Source organism: Anticarsia gemmatalis, chromosome 3 (genome assembly GCF_050436995.1).
Source record: "Anticarsia gemmatalis isolate Benzon Research Colony breed Stoneville strain chromosome 3, ilAntGemm2 primary, whole genome shotgun sequence".
Lineage (NCBI taxonomy): Eukaryota > Metazoa > Arthropoda > Insecta > Lepidoptera > Erebidae > Anticarsia > Anticarsia gemmatalis.
The window spans coordinates 4,420,040-4,435,415 of NC_134747.1; the positions used below are offsets into that span (position 1 = coordinate 4,420,040).

At 35.7% G+C, this 15,376-nt stretch overlaps 2 protein-coding genes across 15 annotated transcripts; one reads left to right on the top strand and one right to left on the bottom strand.

Moving 5' to 3' along the window:
- Window positions 1–76: 76 nt before the first annotated feature.
- On the top strand, window positions 77–9,974 carry LOC142987244 (tubulin glycylase 3A-like). 12 transcript variants are annotated; one of them, XM_076135884.1, is made up of 13 exons: window positions 77–232; window positions 524–674; window positions 1,055–1,248; window positions 1,399–1,574; window positions 1,645–2,082; window positions 2,357–2,568; window positions 2,669–2,759; window positions 3,080–3,250; window positions 3,343–3,596; window positions 3,684–4,273; window positions 4,888–5,009; window positions 5,796–5,900; window positions 6,008–6,147. In XM_076135884.1, exons 2-12 carry the CDS (start codon window positions 551–553, stop codon window positions 5,857–5,859), a joined length of 2,436 nt encoding a protein of 811 aa, XP_075991999.1. In that variant the 5' UTR covers window positions 77–232; window positions 524–550; the 3' UTR covers window positions 5,860–5,900; window positions 6,008–6,147. The 12 variants fall into 12 exon arrangements, 9 of the variants coding, with proteins under 9 accessions (XP_075991999.1, XP_075992001.1, XP_075992000.1 ...); XR_012960509.1 differs by lacking the exon at window positions 6,008–6,147 and having other exon boundaries at window positions 4,888–5,114; XR_012960511.1 differs by lacking the exon at window positions 6,008–6,147 and having other exon boundaries at window positions 3,684–4,277; window positions 5,796–5,889.
- A 264-nt stretch (window positions 9,975–10,238) lies between these two features.
- On the bottom strand, window positions 10,239–15,075 carry Arglu1 (Arginine and glutamate rich 1). Of its 3 annotated transcripts, XM_076135887.1 has the most exons (5): window positions 14,789–15,075; window positions 14,545–14,704; window positions 13,795–13,995; window positions 12,855–12,938; window positions 10,239–12,711 (listed from the first exon to the last, which is right to left on the bottom strand). In XM_076135887.1, exons 1-5 carry the CDS (start codon window positions 14,941–14,943, stop codon window positions 12,547–12,549), a joined length of 765 nt encoding a protein of 254 aa, XP_075992002.1. In that variant the 5' UTR covers window positions 14,944–15,075; the 3' UTR covers window positions 10,239–12,546. The 3 variants fall into 3 exon arrangements, 2 of the variants coding, with proteins under 2 accessions (XP_075992002.1, XP_075992003.1); XR_012960512.1 differs by lacking the exon at window positions 10,239–12,711 and having other exon boundaries at window positions 12,900–12,938; window positions 13,265–13,995; XM_076135888.1 differs by lacking the exons at window positions 10,239–12,711; window positions 12,855–12,938 and adding an exon at window positions 12,945–13,597.
- Between the last annotated feature and the right edge of the window lie 301 nt (window positions 15,076–15,376).

The window sequence follows — 15,376 nt, forward strand, 5'->3', positions numbered from 1 at the left end:
GAAAATACTTCGTGATGTCAAACTGGGTTGTTTATACTCTTCAAATAAAAGCTTTGTTCAAATCTATGGTGGCAGGTACAATGACAGCGACAATAATGTAACGATTTTCCCGGACTGGCCTAGCAAATACAAAATTTACAGTTATCTAATAACCAACATCGTTTTTACGATCGCTGTGGCTTTTCTTTCTTTAACCTACATAGTTTTCTGAACATTGGCCCCATAATAGAAGGTAAGAGTAATTTGGGTTTATTAATTTCCGTGTAAATACATTATGCACGATTTCCCAAGGAGGTAGCTTGTTTATGACGTCATTCGTACAGGTGCCAGGCGGGGATGTGCACGGATGCTACTGATAGCCAAGGACTCGCGATGTAGGTTAAAATAAAGTAGGTTATTGCACTACCGGGTTATTTTTAGTTGGCCAGTCCAAGTTTGACTTTTGAACCGTGCACACGTCTACATGAAGTAGGAAATACGAATCAAAGATGTTGGTGACGTGTGACCAACTGATGTTTTACAGAATTATAGTGAGTTTCAAACGGAGCTCATGGCTGTAACGATGGAGCTGGAGGAAAGCGCGTCAGACTCGAAACTGCACAAAGATAGCACATTGAAGAAGGAGTTACGTCCATCCAGTGCTGTATCGTTCTCTAGATCTGAACATGCACCAGGTTTGTCTAAGACATTCTATTTGTAGCTACGTATCGTCGTCAACAGGTCATTCCACTTACTCACTAAGGCAGAGTCACGCCACTTGTCAGGTCGTGGAAGGTAAACCATGGGTTTTTCCTCGGTCTCCACCCGAAGTTAACAACTGATATTATGTATGAAAAAAACTAGCTATTGCTTTGTCCAAGTGGATATTTTAAAGTAGTCTATGTAATTACTTCTCGGGAGGACCATTTATGTATATCAACCTGCCAAATCAATCAATCCCTCCAGGCGCAACAGATAAGAAATGTAAAAAAGCTGTGTTGTATTTATATTCTTAGTAAGTAGCCAATAAAGTTATATGTTGCCCAAAACTTAAATGCTGAAATGGCTTTCGTAGAATCATCGACATCTTCAGAACAATTGAAGCAGTATAAAAGTTGGATTAGCGCTGAGAGATGGCATGAGCTAAAGAAGATCGCTGACAACGCGATGAGGGACCGCAAAGTGTTCATGATCAAGGGTGGAGGCTTCCCTGCCGTCCGCCGAGCGCTGCTCGAACGAGGCTGGATTGAAAAATATGAGACCAGTAAGGTAAGACCCCGAGCCCTAGTCCTAGTCCCAACAATATCATATTCCCGTTATCCTCCAACTTACTAAGAAATACTATGTCTATTAAAGAAAATTAACGAAACAAACGTCTTCAACTCTTGCACTCTTCATAATGATGTAAACTGTTAATAGGTCCGCCTTCCTCCAACAAACGTAGATCCGAAAAAACTGAATGGCAAGGAGCTTTCAAAGGTGGAACGTATGATTCTGTACAAATTTATGGAGCACCACTCCGTCGACTTCCTGTGGACAACTAAGAGGGACAAGTACGACTGGCTGCTTAGTAACAAGGACGTTGTTATAAGCAGGTAAATGTACCGTCTTCACCAAGTTTACGATCATATACAGAATACTGACCTACTCAATATATTTTTACAGATTTTGTAGATCTATTTTCACAACGAAAGAAGGGTTAACGACATCCTTGACGCAAATGCATTGGTACACAGAGCCAGGGGTAGCGGTTACAAAGTTCCCACGATGTTACAATATCCACAACTCAGACAGCCTCGAGGAATTTATCGACGATTTCAGAATAACAGCCTGCATCAGCGTCCTTAAATGGCTATCAATTACTTTACAAAGGCACAGCGAACAAACTTTGGTTGTAAGCAATGGAAAAGTCCCATTCTCCGCAATAGAATTTGCTATTAGCAGATTGAACGAATACATTGTATTTCTAACTCACAAAGACATTGATGAGACTGAGGATCAACCTCATATATGGGAACATGAATGGGACCAGTTCTTGACTCACCATTATCTATTAGTACATGAAAAGGCAAAATTTCTGGAAGAAAAGAACTTCAACATACGGTACGTTCATTAATAAATAATTACCTAACACTGTATGTTGTAATAATAACGTGATCTGTCATTAGTTCATAATATCGGTATACACACAACCCATTGTATCGGTCAGGACGGCAGTAATTGCATCACTGTTTATTGTTTATTGATTGAATGATTAAAACAATCAGAATCTTTAAATAATTTATTGTTTAACCGCCACTGTTATCAAATGACGCGGTTGTAATTGATGCCTATAATTGATCTGAGTATGTTAATATTTGGTTATATTATTTTGTAGACAACTTGAACGAAGAGGAGCAAAGGTTCTTGGCACTATGACGAAGTATTGGCCTCAAATAGACATTGACGGGGTTCTAAACATATGGATCGTAAAGCCTGGAAACAAGTGCCGTGGTCGAGGCATTCAGCTCATGAATAACATAAAGGACATAATAGGCCTTATCAACGTACCTGCTCAGAAAACTAGATACGTTGTACAGAAATACATAGGTTTGTTGTTAGCTACGCTGTGTGAGGTGCTCGCTAATGGTGTTTGTACTTGTACATTTGTATACTTATTCAATAATTTGTTTATTACATCTGTTTTCAGAAAATCCTTTGGTGATTTATGACACAAAATTTGATATACGGCAGTGGTTTCTTATAACAAATTGCCAGCCATTAACTATATGGGTTTATAAGTAAGATTTTTCACATATTTTAGTACGCATTGCATAATATAAATACATTGCTAACAGAAATGATATTACTTTAAGCCATTATTTGTATTTGCCGTCAAAATATAGTCGAAGGTCAAAACCGAAGTTTTGAGTAGCTATTTATTTTTCGACTAAGTATGTTGAAAGGGAATGCGGCAAATTAAGTTAATAAATAGCCGCATCACGCGTCAGAATCAGGAAATACCGCCGTGAACAGGAAACTCATTTGTCCAAACTTCTTGTCGGCAACTTGTATACTTAACTTAAAGTAACCTATTTAAAAAGTTTTTCATAACTTTCAGAGACAGTTACTTGAGGTTTAGTTCACAAATATTCAGTTTATCGAACTATCACGAATCCGTCCATCTAACAAACAATGCCGTCCAAACAAAATACAAAAATACTGGTGAACGTGATAAAGCTTTACCGGATGAAAATATGTGGGATTGTCACACGTTTAAAGCCTATCTTAGGTAAGCATAGATATTTTTATGTTCTTCAGTAATAACACAATTTTCTTAGCATAATTATTGGCGTACTTAAAAATTCTATTTAATATTTGAAGACAGATCGGGAAATATGAATTATGGGACACCAAGATCTATCCCGGGATAAAACAGTGCTTAATAGGAGCAATGCTAGCATGTCAAGAAACAATGGACAAAAGACAGAACAGCTTTGAGTTATATGGAGCTGATTTCATGTTGACTGATGACTTCACGCCGTGGCTCATAGAAATCAACTCCAGTCCGGATCTCGCGCCCACCACGTCAGTAACAGCGCGATTATGTCCTCAGTGTCTAGAAGATGTCATAAAAGGTTTGTAGTATTTACCAGTAATTTTGTTAAAGTGTAATTTTTCTAAAGCGTTACTTTTGCTAAGTTAATTGATTTTTCTATCCACAGTTGTTCTCGACCGACGATATAACCCCGAAGCTGACACAGGGACTTTCGAATTAGCCTATAGGCAACAGGTGCCAAAAGCGCCAGCCTATCTCGGACTGTCACTGTGCATCAATGGCAAACGAGTTATGAAGAAAACCAAAGAGAGAAAACACCATATAAACACTAATGTAGCTCCTATTCTGGCTCCTCGGGTGCCTTCCGGCGACGCTTTAACAGAACAAGATCAACCTGTACCAGCGGAGTACAACGGCCCGATCATCACAGACTTCCTTAGTTGGCTGAACCCTTACGACGCTTTGCCGACAAACAAGGATGGTATCGTACTAGGGCCTGAAGATTCCCTCACGGTACGACAAGCCATCACTGTAGTCAAATCCAGTATCACGTTAAAAAGCGGTCCAAAAAAGCGTAAAACGTCTGGACTTTCTTCTAGGACTCACAGAGGAAGACGAGAAAGAAATGCAGATTGTAAACGACGAATCGTGCCCCACTCGTGCTGTCGACCTGATGACGGTCAAACCGCTAGTCAGACTAGTAAATACCGGACTGAGTCGGCGAGCAAAGCTGAGAAGACGAAGGTCGACAGATCGGTCGGTAATAAACGCTGTTATATAGATCCCCTCGAATGGGAGCGGGAAACCGCTAGTATACTCCGGTCCACGATATCTGTTCAAAACAAAGTAGTGAACAGACTCGAGCCGATAATACCCGGTCGACAGACCAAGTCCAGTGTAGTTAGTACGCATCGCAAATCTGTAGAAACTGCCAACCGTCGTAACAGCCTTGATGATTCTGACTCTATAAAGAAATTAAGCGCTATAGGTAGGAGTATTTGCAAATTACAGGATGAAGATAAAAACAAACAGAAATCTATAACGTTCTCAAAGAGCTGCACTTCTATATACGCACCATACAGAGTTGTCGTCACGCCTTTAAATGACAAACCGTCAGACTCTGTTGTTAAGAGAAAAAAATAATATAATTGTTCAAAACTGTGTTCAACGTTACATTAATAATAACTGTTCAATATTTAGATAGTATATGTACTACGTATATGTAAAACATATAAGACTACGTTATGTCGAATTTTCACGTTTGAAATTGTTGAAATTACAATATTTTTCGCTCTCAATTGTTGGCGTCTTCAAATTCTATGGATAAAATATATAATATTGGTAAATGATGTTTGCTATTTTACTTACAGATATCGGAATCGTATTGGATCCTTTTCCTGTCCTCCTCCCAACTTACTAAAACTACGAAAAGAAAAAACAAACTGTCACCAACTGTCAAGTCACAATGTGAACGTACCTTGTCAAATTACTTGTGAGTTGTACAAAATGTAATTATAATAAATACCTACAATATAATAAGTACCTAAAAATGAGTAACTAAATTACTGTAAGAAAAATGTCTCCATTGAGCAAGAAGGTAAATTACTTACATTATCGGTTGATACCCGGTAATCAACATTATAAGTAGATAATTGCATAATTTGCCATCGCCTATGTAAGTATACCTTGAATATCCTATTAATTCTCGAAAACTGAGTAGCAACGACTAAATGCAGCAGGTACCTAGAAGACACACAAGATGTTCTTTTTTGTCTTTCAAGCAGTATCTAAGTTTTAGTTATTGCTAACTTAACATCAAATGGTGCGTTATCAGTGGCGTAAAAGGGTTTCAATATAAACTTCAATCTAGCTAACGCAAGCAGAAGGCATAATTACCTAAGTTATGGCTATACCATGACGGTTTCTATCAATTCCATCTTTATTTCTTCTACTTGTAGGACAGACAATACCTAAATAGGTTATTAAAACTCTCTACACTAGGTATCTCTTATTACGTGCCTATATAAAAAATTATAATGTGATCCTAGCGTAGGTAAGGCTTTTTTTTTCTTTTAGTTATTTTGTGTGACGTGACACTCAGTATTCAAGGGAATATAGATAAGCAATCTTGAATAATGAGTTCAATAAACAATGCCTGGAAAAAAAAAGAAGGTACACAGGAGAAAAAGTGCGAACAAGGTAACGTAACAGAATTAATTCAATAAAGTTATTTGTTTTTACACAGCAACTAAGTGTAAAGATATTTTTTATGCTACAGCAAACCACTCGAACCACCGCCAAAAATGAAAAGAAAACGACAGGAGAAGAAGATACTAACATAAATTCAGGAGTTTTACTCAATGAGACACAAGAACTAAATAAAGTACTTACTTATGCCTAAGTAACATAATAATATCAATAGATCTTGAGAAAATGCCGTCTACTTGATAAAAAGATCGGAATGCAATAACATGCGCCATTGTTTTACAGAAACGGGATTCTTGGGACAAAGGCGGAGTGAAAAGAATATATTCCCCATTTAACAGGTTTGCAAATAATTCTACATGGGTGGCTAACCAGAATAAACGTGCAACAAGCATGGCCTACCAGAGTACTTATAAGTCGACAGGTTTATCACCTAAAGAAAAAAGTTACATTATATGTAGCTGCCAGACTAGATCAACACGATATCTAGTATTGAAAAATTTGGCTTCAAAAGCGATCGAAGATCGTAAAATATTTACCATTTATGGTTACTGTAATGCCGCGAGGAAAGCACTAACAGAAAGGGGATGGGTTGAAAAAATTCCTCCCAATCGTATGAATTTATCTAAAATAAAAAATGGCACGTTGAGTTCTAAGCCCGAAATACACACAGAACTAGAACGGTTGCTGCTCTCAAGTCTGGTCAACAAATATACACCAACCTTTATTTGGCACACAAAAGATGAAATTGCCGATACTTCTATTGATATGACCAACAAAGACTGTACGATCATAGAGAACAAGCTGAGAACAGATGCGTTGTGGACATCCAAACAAGGATTATGCGCATCTATGAAGAGGAACTACTGGTTCTATATTGAAGACGTTTCGGAGGTGACTGGCCCTCGCAGTTATAATACCGTTGACGCGGGTGAGATAGAGGACTTCGCGAAAGACTACAAAATAACAGCATGCACCAGTCTGCTTAAATGGGTAGTGTCTATGGTGGCAAACGATAGACCTGTGTTTGTCAAAGCAGGAAAAATATCTTTGAACATAATAGTATTTGCTTTGAACCGATGCAAAGAATATCTATTTAGAAAACAAAACCGTGATATTGACCGAAACTTAAACAACACCAGTCCGGGGCAATGGAATACGTTTTTGAAAAAGTATTATCGCATCATTGGAAAAGACGATGTCTTCGAATTAGATAAGGAGAACAAATTACCCCTTTATTTGGGTTACGCTAGATTTTTGCTTAAAGAAATGTACAGATATCGACCGCAATTGAGTTGTGAAGGTTGCTACAACATTTGGATTATAAAACCGGCACACAACTGTAGAGGTAGAGGTATAAGAATGGCTTCTAAATTAGCAGTTATTACTAACCTTTTGAATAAGGCTAATGCCAAATATGTCATTCAAAAATACATTGGTAAGTATAACGATTACTGCTTATCCAAGTGATTAAGGTAGGTAGGTATATGTTTTATTTGAGCAAAATGTATTTCTTTGCAGAGGAACCCTTACTAATCTATGAAACCAAATTCGATATCAGACAATATTACTTAGTAACGAGTACTTATCCTTTAGTAATATGGATGTACCAAGACTGCTATTTAAAGTTTAGCTCACAAAAATATAATTTAATGGACTATCACGAGTCTATTCACTTGACGAATAACGCAGTCCAGAGAAAATATACTAATTGCACTCAAAGACACTGTGACTTACCGCAAAACAATATGTGGGATTCTGATAAATACAAAAAATATTTGAATAAAATTGGTAAAGACAAAGTGTGGGACAATGTTATATATCCAGGCATGAGGAAATCAATAATCGCCATCATGTTAAGTTGTCAAGACACGTTACCTGTTTGCAAGAACAGATTTGAACTTTACGGATGCGATTTTATTCTTGACAAAATGTATAAGCCGTGGCTCATAGAGATTAATTCCAGTCCTGACCTTAATCACACTACACCGGTTACTGCGAAAATTTGTCCAGCTGTTATATCTGATATTATAAAAGGTAAGCGTCTAAAAACAAACAGATTAGATACATTTTGGTAAAGGCCTTAACATTTTATTCCACAAGAGAAGAGTTTATTTTAGCAATAATACAGAGTAGATACTTTTTTTTTCAGTTGTTATCGATTATCCGCGTAATCGAAATTGTTCAACGGGTAAATTTGAATGTATATATCGACAGCCAATGACTATACCACGGTACGGACCCGCATCAGATCTGTACGTAAGAGGCTACTCTTTGCCGGATGATTATTTCTACTCGGGCACTATTGAACACCAAAAAACAATAGACGACGACAGTGTAGATATAGAAAAATCTTATAATTCCGAAGCCATACTAAAAAAGATTAAGCAGTATTATGATTTGGATACAATTATGGTACATCCGGAAGAATATGGCAGTGGATTTCTTCAAATGTGTGAGAATCAGAGTAGTTCTCGGGTGCATTCGGAACAGTCTGAGTATCAACTTAGTATAGCAGCGACAATAATAACAACACAGTTAGAAGAGCTCATGGACAAAATACCCTCGACCAGTGACATTGCAAAACCTAAACATCTATCTATATCTCAAGCTCAAAGTATTAAAAGTGAAACTGACGTTGAATCTATAATGAAGGAATGCATCAGTCGAATAGCGTCTATAGAAATTGTAAGTTTATTGGAAGATCCTCCATTAAAATCAAACTCTCTTCATGGCAGTTCAGTCGACGGAGAAAGAAGTTTGGTAAAACAATCGTCCCACAGTTTGAACTCTCCTCACATTGGCAAAATAGGCAAAGCAAATTTAATTGCAGCGCCACCCTTAAAAGTTAATGAAAATAATGATAGCGCATTGAACGTTATAAATAAAAATCGCGAACAGTCGTACTTCTGCAAAGTACGCGATGACTTGACAGTCAAAAAGAGTCATACACATGAAACATGCAAACGCAATCAACATTCTTGTGATTTCACAAGCAGAGCAGATTCAATACAAGAACTGTCTCTGAACCATATGCAAGATGCCGAGCAATCTAACAACATCAATTCAACAAAAATACCACCTTTAGAGTGTTGGCATCTTAATCGAGGGCTTCGTAGCAAAGAAAGTTTGTCGCAAGGGTCGTCAAACAGATTCGCTCAAGTTTGTCATGAGGATGAAGAGAAAGGAGAATTGCTTGACGGTATAGTGAGAGGTATAACTAACACAGAGACGTTAGAACATAGACCTTCATACGGTTTCGGTCAATTGCGTTTTGGTCAATTAAATCATAAAGAATATAATCCTCCATCGACAAGCTTGAGACATTCTGATGATAACACAAGGGAAGGAGTAAGTATACCTACTTACTAAAAAAAACATTTATCAATATGGCCAATTCGACATTTGACCATTGTGACAATATAAATTATTTGTTTTTTGTATCCCCAACCCGCACCTGGCCAGCGTGGTGGACTCAAGGCCTCTTCCTCGTTTGGGAGGAGATCCTTGCCCAGCAGTGGGACAGTAATGGATTAAAAAATATATTTGATGGCTTTTTACAGATAGAGTCTACAAAATATTTGAATAAGCGTCTGACGTCTTCCAACTATAGCAGTGTATCATCAAAAAATATAATATTGGAAGCAACAGCGAAATTAGTTGATTTTATCAGTAAAAAGGAAAAAGAATATCTCTGCGACTGGAAACAGTGATATCCAATTAAACATCTATAAGTAGTAATGTCCCAATGTTTTTTTTTCTCCAGTGTCATAATCGGGATTAGAGTGTAGTTATCAAGGATTTTACTTTTTTATTGTCACGGTCATAAGAGTAAATCTTGTCATATTTACATGTACCTAGTCTACGCGTACTAAGTCTATCTACTAGAGATTAATAAAGTCATTATCGTAATTGATTTCGTGGCGATATTTATATGGCATTATCGTATTTATGTATCAACGAAATAGGGTTCACGTTTTTGTTTTACCTACATTTAAAAATGCTTTGTTAATTATAATACTCTGACTTTCAGCAAAATAATGATATGGATGTAGATCAGAAGGTACCATGGATTTCGGTGGATATGCCCCAGCAGTTGAGCGACCTATTTGATTTATAATTGAGCCGAATAGTTTATTTGGCTGATGATGGGCAGCAAAAGTAGCAAGGTCGTCGTCCTCGGTACTTATTATTATAATCAAAGATCGGATTCGTTTGTAATTGTAGGATAGTAGGTACTAATAAAAAGTGTTAACCCATTTTATTTATTTCATTTTTTCCCCTGAAGAAAACCTTACTTAATTAGGAAACCAAATGCACTTCCTTTAGAAGCTTTTTATCTACTCGGTGCCTCAAGTCATGTTTAACACAAAAAGTTTTTAATTTTTTAATTAAAATTGGTATTTATTTGGATTTTTTATTCACCTCTCTTTTAACCTGACGATGGGAAGAACTGTATCTTGAAATCAAAACTCCAAATTGGATAAATGTACATATAAAAATTAAAAGACGAGCATTGTGTAAGAAATCTATTTATTAAATGAATAATGAGACGCTTACAATTAATTGTTGGATGAGTGTGAGTTAATTAACCAATAATTCCTATGTACATAATGCATTATGGCCGCATACGTACAATGCGTCCGTCAATGAGTTGCATAATTAGATTTTATTAATTGCACCAATCCATTTTAAAGCAGAAAAATCGAGTTATATGTTGAAGCTATTTCTAAACCGTACGTTACGGTCTCGATTCTAGAGTACTGCAATGCGGTGACCGTAGCACGGTTATGTAGTGCGTATCGCACCCTCAGTAATATAAAGGCACAATCCAAAATTATGGTAAACTGAGATTTGAAATCTTACAAGAAGCAGTAAGAGCGGGCGACGGGCGGAGGGAGTGTGAGAGAGACACAACTATAGTTGCCGAGTCATTATTGTTCTTTTTCTCTCTCTGTCAGCGCTAACCGGTAGATAATTTGACTTTGTGCCCTTAGCATTTCAAATCTCAGTTTACCATAATTTTGGATTGTGCCTTTATATTACTGAGGGTGCGGTATGTACCCTTATACTGATATTTTGTTCAAGAGAGTGGGAAGAACTCTTAAAATCTGTCTATTTTACATACATAGTTAACAATTTAATAGTATTTTTGTAACGTCCTAGCCAATGACTACAAATGATTCAAATTTTATACAAAATTATATTTAACTATCAGATATCTAACTTTTCAGGTCTTCTATTTATTTCATTGATTAATTGTGAATATAAATGGCAGTTATCGAAAACATAAATAAAAATGTACGGAAACTTATGTATCGGGTTTAATTTGCTCAGAATGATGTGTGAAATAGAAAAAAAAAACAATTCTGCCTTATTGCACGTGTGATTAACTAACATTGAAAGTAAGGTGGTTATGAGTTTTAAAGAATAACTAAAACAAATCTACAGTAACCTTACATTTTAAAACGTATGTACATTTACAAAAGCTTAATTATATTTCATCTAAATAAAATAAATATACATAGTTTTGTCCTGACCCATTAACTCAAATATTAATTGTTTACTTGACATGACAAGAGTATTACTAATGCTGCGAAAAATTTGGCTTATCAACATGCACTAGTTCATATTTACGAGGAATAAGCATTGACGAGCGCAGCCTATTCCCGATGTTGGTATCTGTACAATGCACTCGGACTACATCATTAATTTAACAATGTACATAAGGCTCCTCTGTGAAGTGTATCTAAATATTGGCAGCACTTAGATAGGATTCATCTTACAACTAGTAATTCACTTGTTGATAGTGTTTATAATTGAACATAATGAGATATGGTCAGACACCAGCGCAATGAAATATCAATAATAATTATGTACATCATAATTTTGGACGTTTTAGCGTTTGTACCAATGTGCACACTGCAGTATCTCTACTCTGCAATATAAAATATTCAAACTATCCAATATCACATTTCATGAATCAGTCGTTATCTACAATTTCTAGCTTGTGTAATATATATCGCAATGTACTTTACAAGTCGCAGTATTACTGTAAAGAATGTGAGATTAGCATTTTAGTGGCGAATATCCTTTATATCCATATAGCCAAATATGACGGTAAATTGTGAAATTGCATTACTACAGAGAAAAAGGTAATTAATTCGCTTCCACGCTACGAGACTTTAGCCAATAGCTATGTCAAGAATAATAAGATATAGGAAACTAACACTTGAAAGAAATGAGTCATATTCGAGAAACTCACAAGTACAACAACAACAACTCGTAAAATGTATCATATTTGTCCCATACTTATAACAATGTATTTATTTAGAATATTTAAGATGAATATTAGATAAATTGCACTTTACATTTAAACATTATAGGCGTTTACTGAATAACAATTTACTATACAACATATTAGATTTTACTGCAGTATGACTTTGGTTTTAAAACATTATAATTATCCCATATTATACTCGCAATTTTAACAAACTAGTAGTAACTCGTCTTCGGTTGGCTGAAGTATCCATTGTGGTTATAAACCACATATTTTAATGCACTTGGTAGGTTATGCAAAGCGCTACTAGTGACGAAAGTTGCAAATATAATTGATATATACCATAAGTCTGGTTTAAATTAAATACTAAATTAATGACACCAATGCTACATACAGCTTTCAAATACGAAAAACTGAAATATTTAACTATTTTCTATAGGTAATAAGCTAATAAAAGAATGTCTCTTAGGTAAAACCTGTAAACATAAATAAAATTATTCAATTTAATGATTGTCATCATTATATTTTGTGTTGTTGACACAATTCATGATAGTGGATTTAATGAGAATGATAATTTGGGTCTTGAATTGTTCTTGCCCAATATCTTTCTTTGTTCCTCTTTCAATCTCTTTTCTTGTTCTTTCTTCAGTTTTTGCCGCTCTTCATCCATTTTCCTTTGTTCTTCTATCATGGCCAGCCGCTCCTCAGCCTAAAAGAAATTCATGTGTTAATTGTATAAAACAAGTACTGGAATCCCTTGCACTACACAGATAAAATAAGTCATATACAAAATTCATTTCAATGTAAAATTAGTATAATATAGTTTGAATGTTAAGTGGCACAGTCACTTACCAACTTGCGCTGAGCTTCCTCAATCTTTTTATTATTTTCTGCCATGATCTCTTCCAGCTCTTTCCTTTTACGAGCTTCTTCCTCCTGCATAATAGAAATAACTAATTAATATAGATCTAAAGTAATTAGACAGTTCTATGTAATAAACAAAGTTTTTACATATAGCCTCTAAAATATTGGCTTATTGTAGAAACATACAGTTTACAAGTCTGTAGAAAAATAATATTTTCACGTCACGCATAATGATACAAATTTTAAATATTTATATTGAAGTTCCTATACCTTGCTTTATATAACGATACACATGACTATTAACGATGATATAAAAAAAACATGATGACAGCATATTTTGTGACATCCTTCTTTTAAAACAGAAATGTGGTTATACAAAAAATAGATTCAAAAAATACCTTCAGCGAGCACGACTGGATCCTCAAGCAGCATCTCCATAAAATTCTTAGGGCTTCTTGCTCTTGATCAGTCTTCTGACCTGACTTATAGACTACGTGACTGCCAGGGACAGTCAAGCGAACAATTTTAAAATGCTAGCCGGTTGCCTATGCGGCAGACTTACATTATGGCAGCACCACTACAGATTCTGCCTGGTCGGTGCGTATGAAATGTGGTTATAAAAATGGACATGTACATTTACTTTTTAGAGACAGCCAGCCTCGGTGAGTGACAATTATAAAAAAAATCAAGAAACTAATTCTTGTATGCACTCGAACTACACCTGACTGGACCTTTAACAGATATGATCGAAATAATATTTTCATTAGTTCCTCTAGTTGTTATGATGCTGGTCTTAAAAATTGCATTACACTTAGTTGCTGCGAGAACAACATGTAGTTGCTATCTCAGGGTATGTTTTGCCATGTGTATATGCAACAGTGTGTGGTGTTGCCAGTACACATGACTGGTATGTAATCAAGACAATTACCTGTCTAGCAAGTTCCTCGCGTCGCTGTTGTTCTCTCTGTCTCTCCAGTTCCTCCATCATTTCTTTCTCCATTTTTCGTTTTGCTTCTTCTACTCTTTTTGCTACTTCTTGCTCGATTTCTTCTTTTCGCTTCTCCAACTCTTCTTCTACCCTTTTCTTCACCAGCAATTCTATTCTCTTTGCTGCTTCTTCTTCCACTACCTGTAATAATTTTTTTTTAAGAAATTCATTATAATTAAATAATCATATAGCATAGGTTTTACAATAAATAAATTTTGGTTCAGTAATAATCTCAAGTTTTGTTAAAATTACACCAGAAGATTCCCCTTAACCATTAATTGACCTGTCCCAGGATTCAGGTCTGGGCAGACAAACCGACTACAGGAGTATCACGGAAGAAGTTGACTTAAGTAGAGAGACCTAACATAAAATTTATTAACTTATTTAATAAAATATATATGAACATTGTTAAAATGTTCATATTGCGTGTTTGTTTATATTGCGAGATCAAGTCAGTAAGAACTGAACATGTTAATAATGTTAGTGTTAATAATAATGTTGTTCATTCTGTGCTTTCAAGGAAATCATACATAATTATTAGCTTATCCTGTTCATAAATCTGCCTATATTTGACAGCAAACCTAACAGTTATTGCAAAATAGAATAACTCTGCCCAATATATAACTACAAACATAATAATAACGGTGAACAAAACACAGCTAGCAGCTCAGTCTGCAGCATCATATTTACCTTCTGTTCTGCTTCTCTTACTCTTCTCTGTCTTTCCATTTCAGCTAATCTATCGACCTCGTCCATCTTGCTACGCCCTTTCGACTTCTTTCTGTTATTCCTGCTGCCATCATAAGAAGCATCACTGCTGGTCGAAGAAGACATTGAGTGCGATCTTTTTCTGAAATTACACCAAAGAAAAGGTTAGAGTGGATTACGAATATATAGCTAACATGAACATTTTAGGTTTGCTACAAAATAATACCTGGACTTGGAACTACGTTCTCTAGATTTTTCAGCATGTTTAGAACTCCTACTTCGTGACGACGAGCGGTCCTTCGATCGGCTCTTCTTTCTTGAATGTTTGCTACTCTTATGGTGACGTCGGGGTGATTTACTTCGTGATCTTGAACGCCCCATCTTAATAAAAGTTTTGATTACGATTTAGACAAGATATAGAGCCGTATGGATTCAATATTTTGTAATTGTATAATTTCCAGTCACGCACACATTAGTGTTTGACAAGGGACGCCATTTTTTGCAAAGTTCAACTAAAAACATAGACAAAATTAAAGTAGCACTAAAATTTTTCGTTGAGTACGGGCTACTTTATTCTACCAAAACATGAACAAAGAAACAATGGAATAGGTACTTCGATAAATTCACCATTATATACTAGTCACACTAAGTGCTTCTTGGTAGTGAGAATTAGTAAAAAGACTAAAGAGGAATTTTCAGATTCATTTAAAAAGTTCATTTATTTGACATTACGCCTTGGGTTCATATTTTGCTTAATTAAAAAACCAAGGAATTTCACTTAAATATGTTTAGTAGTAATCTCGTAAAATTTAAT

Coding starts and splice junctions, on each gene's coding strand:
- LOC142987244 (XM_076135878.1), top strand. CDS start 5,669: ATGCCTGGAAAAAAAAAGAAGGTACACAGGAGAAAAAGTGCGAACAAG. Junction 5,901..6,007: donor AGACACAAGAACTAAATAAA/GTACTTACTTAT, acceptor ATTGTTTTACAG/AAACGGGATTCTTGGGACAA. Junction 7,161..7,243: donor TGTCATTCAAAAATACATTG/GTAAGTATAACG, acceptor ATTTCTTTGCAG/AGGAACCCTTACTAATCTAT.
- Arglu1 (XM_076135887.1), bottom strand. CDS start 14,943: ATGGGGCGTTCAAGATCACGAAGTAAATCACCCCGACGTCACCATAAG. Junction 13,996..14,544: donor TAAGAGAAGCAGAACAGAAG/GTAAATATGATG, acceptor AAATTATTACAG/GTAGTGGAAGAAGAAGCAGC. Junction 12,939..13,794: donor GCGAGGAACTTGCTAGACAG/GTAATTGTCTTG, acceptor TCTATTATGCAG/GAGGAAGAAGCTCGTAAAAG.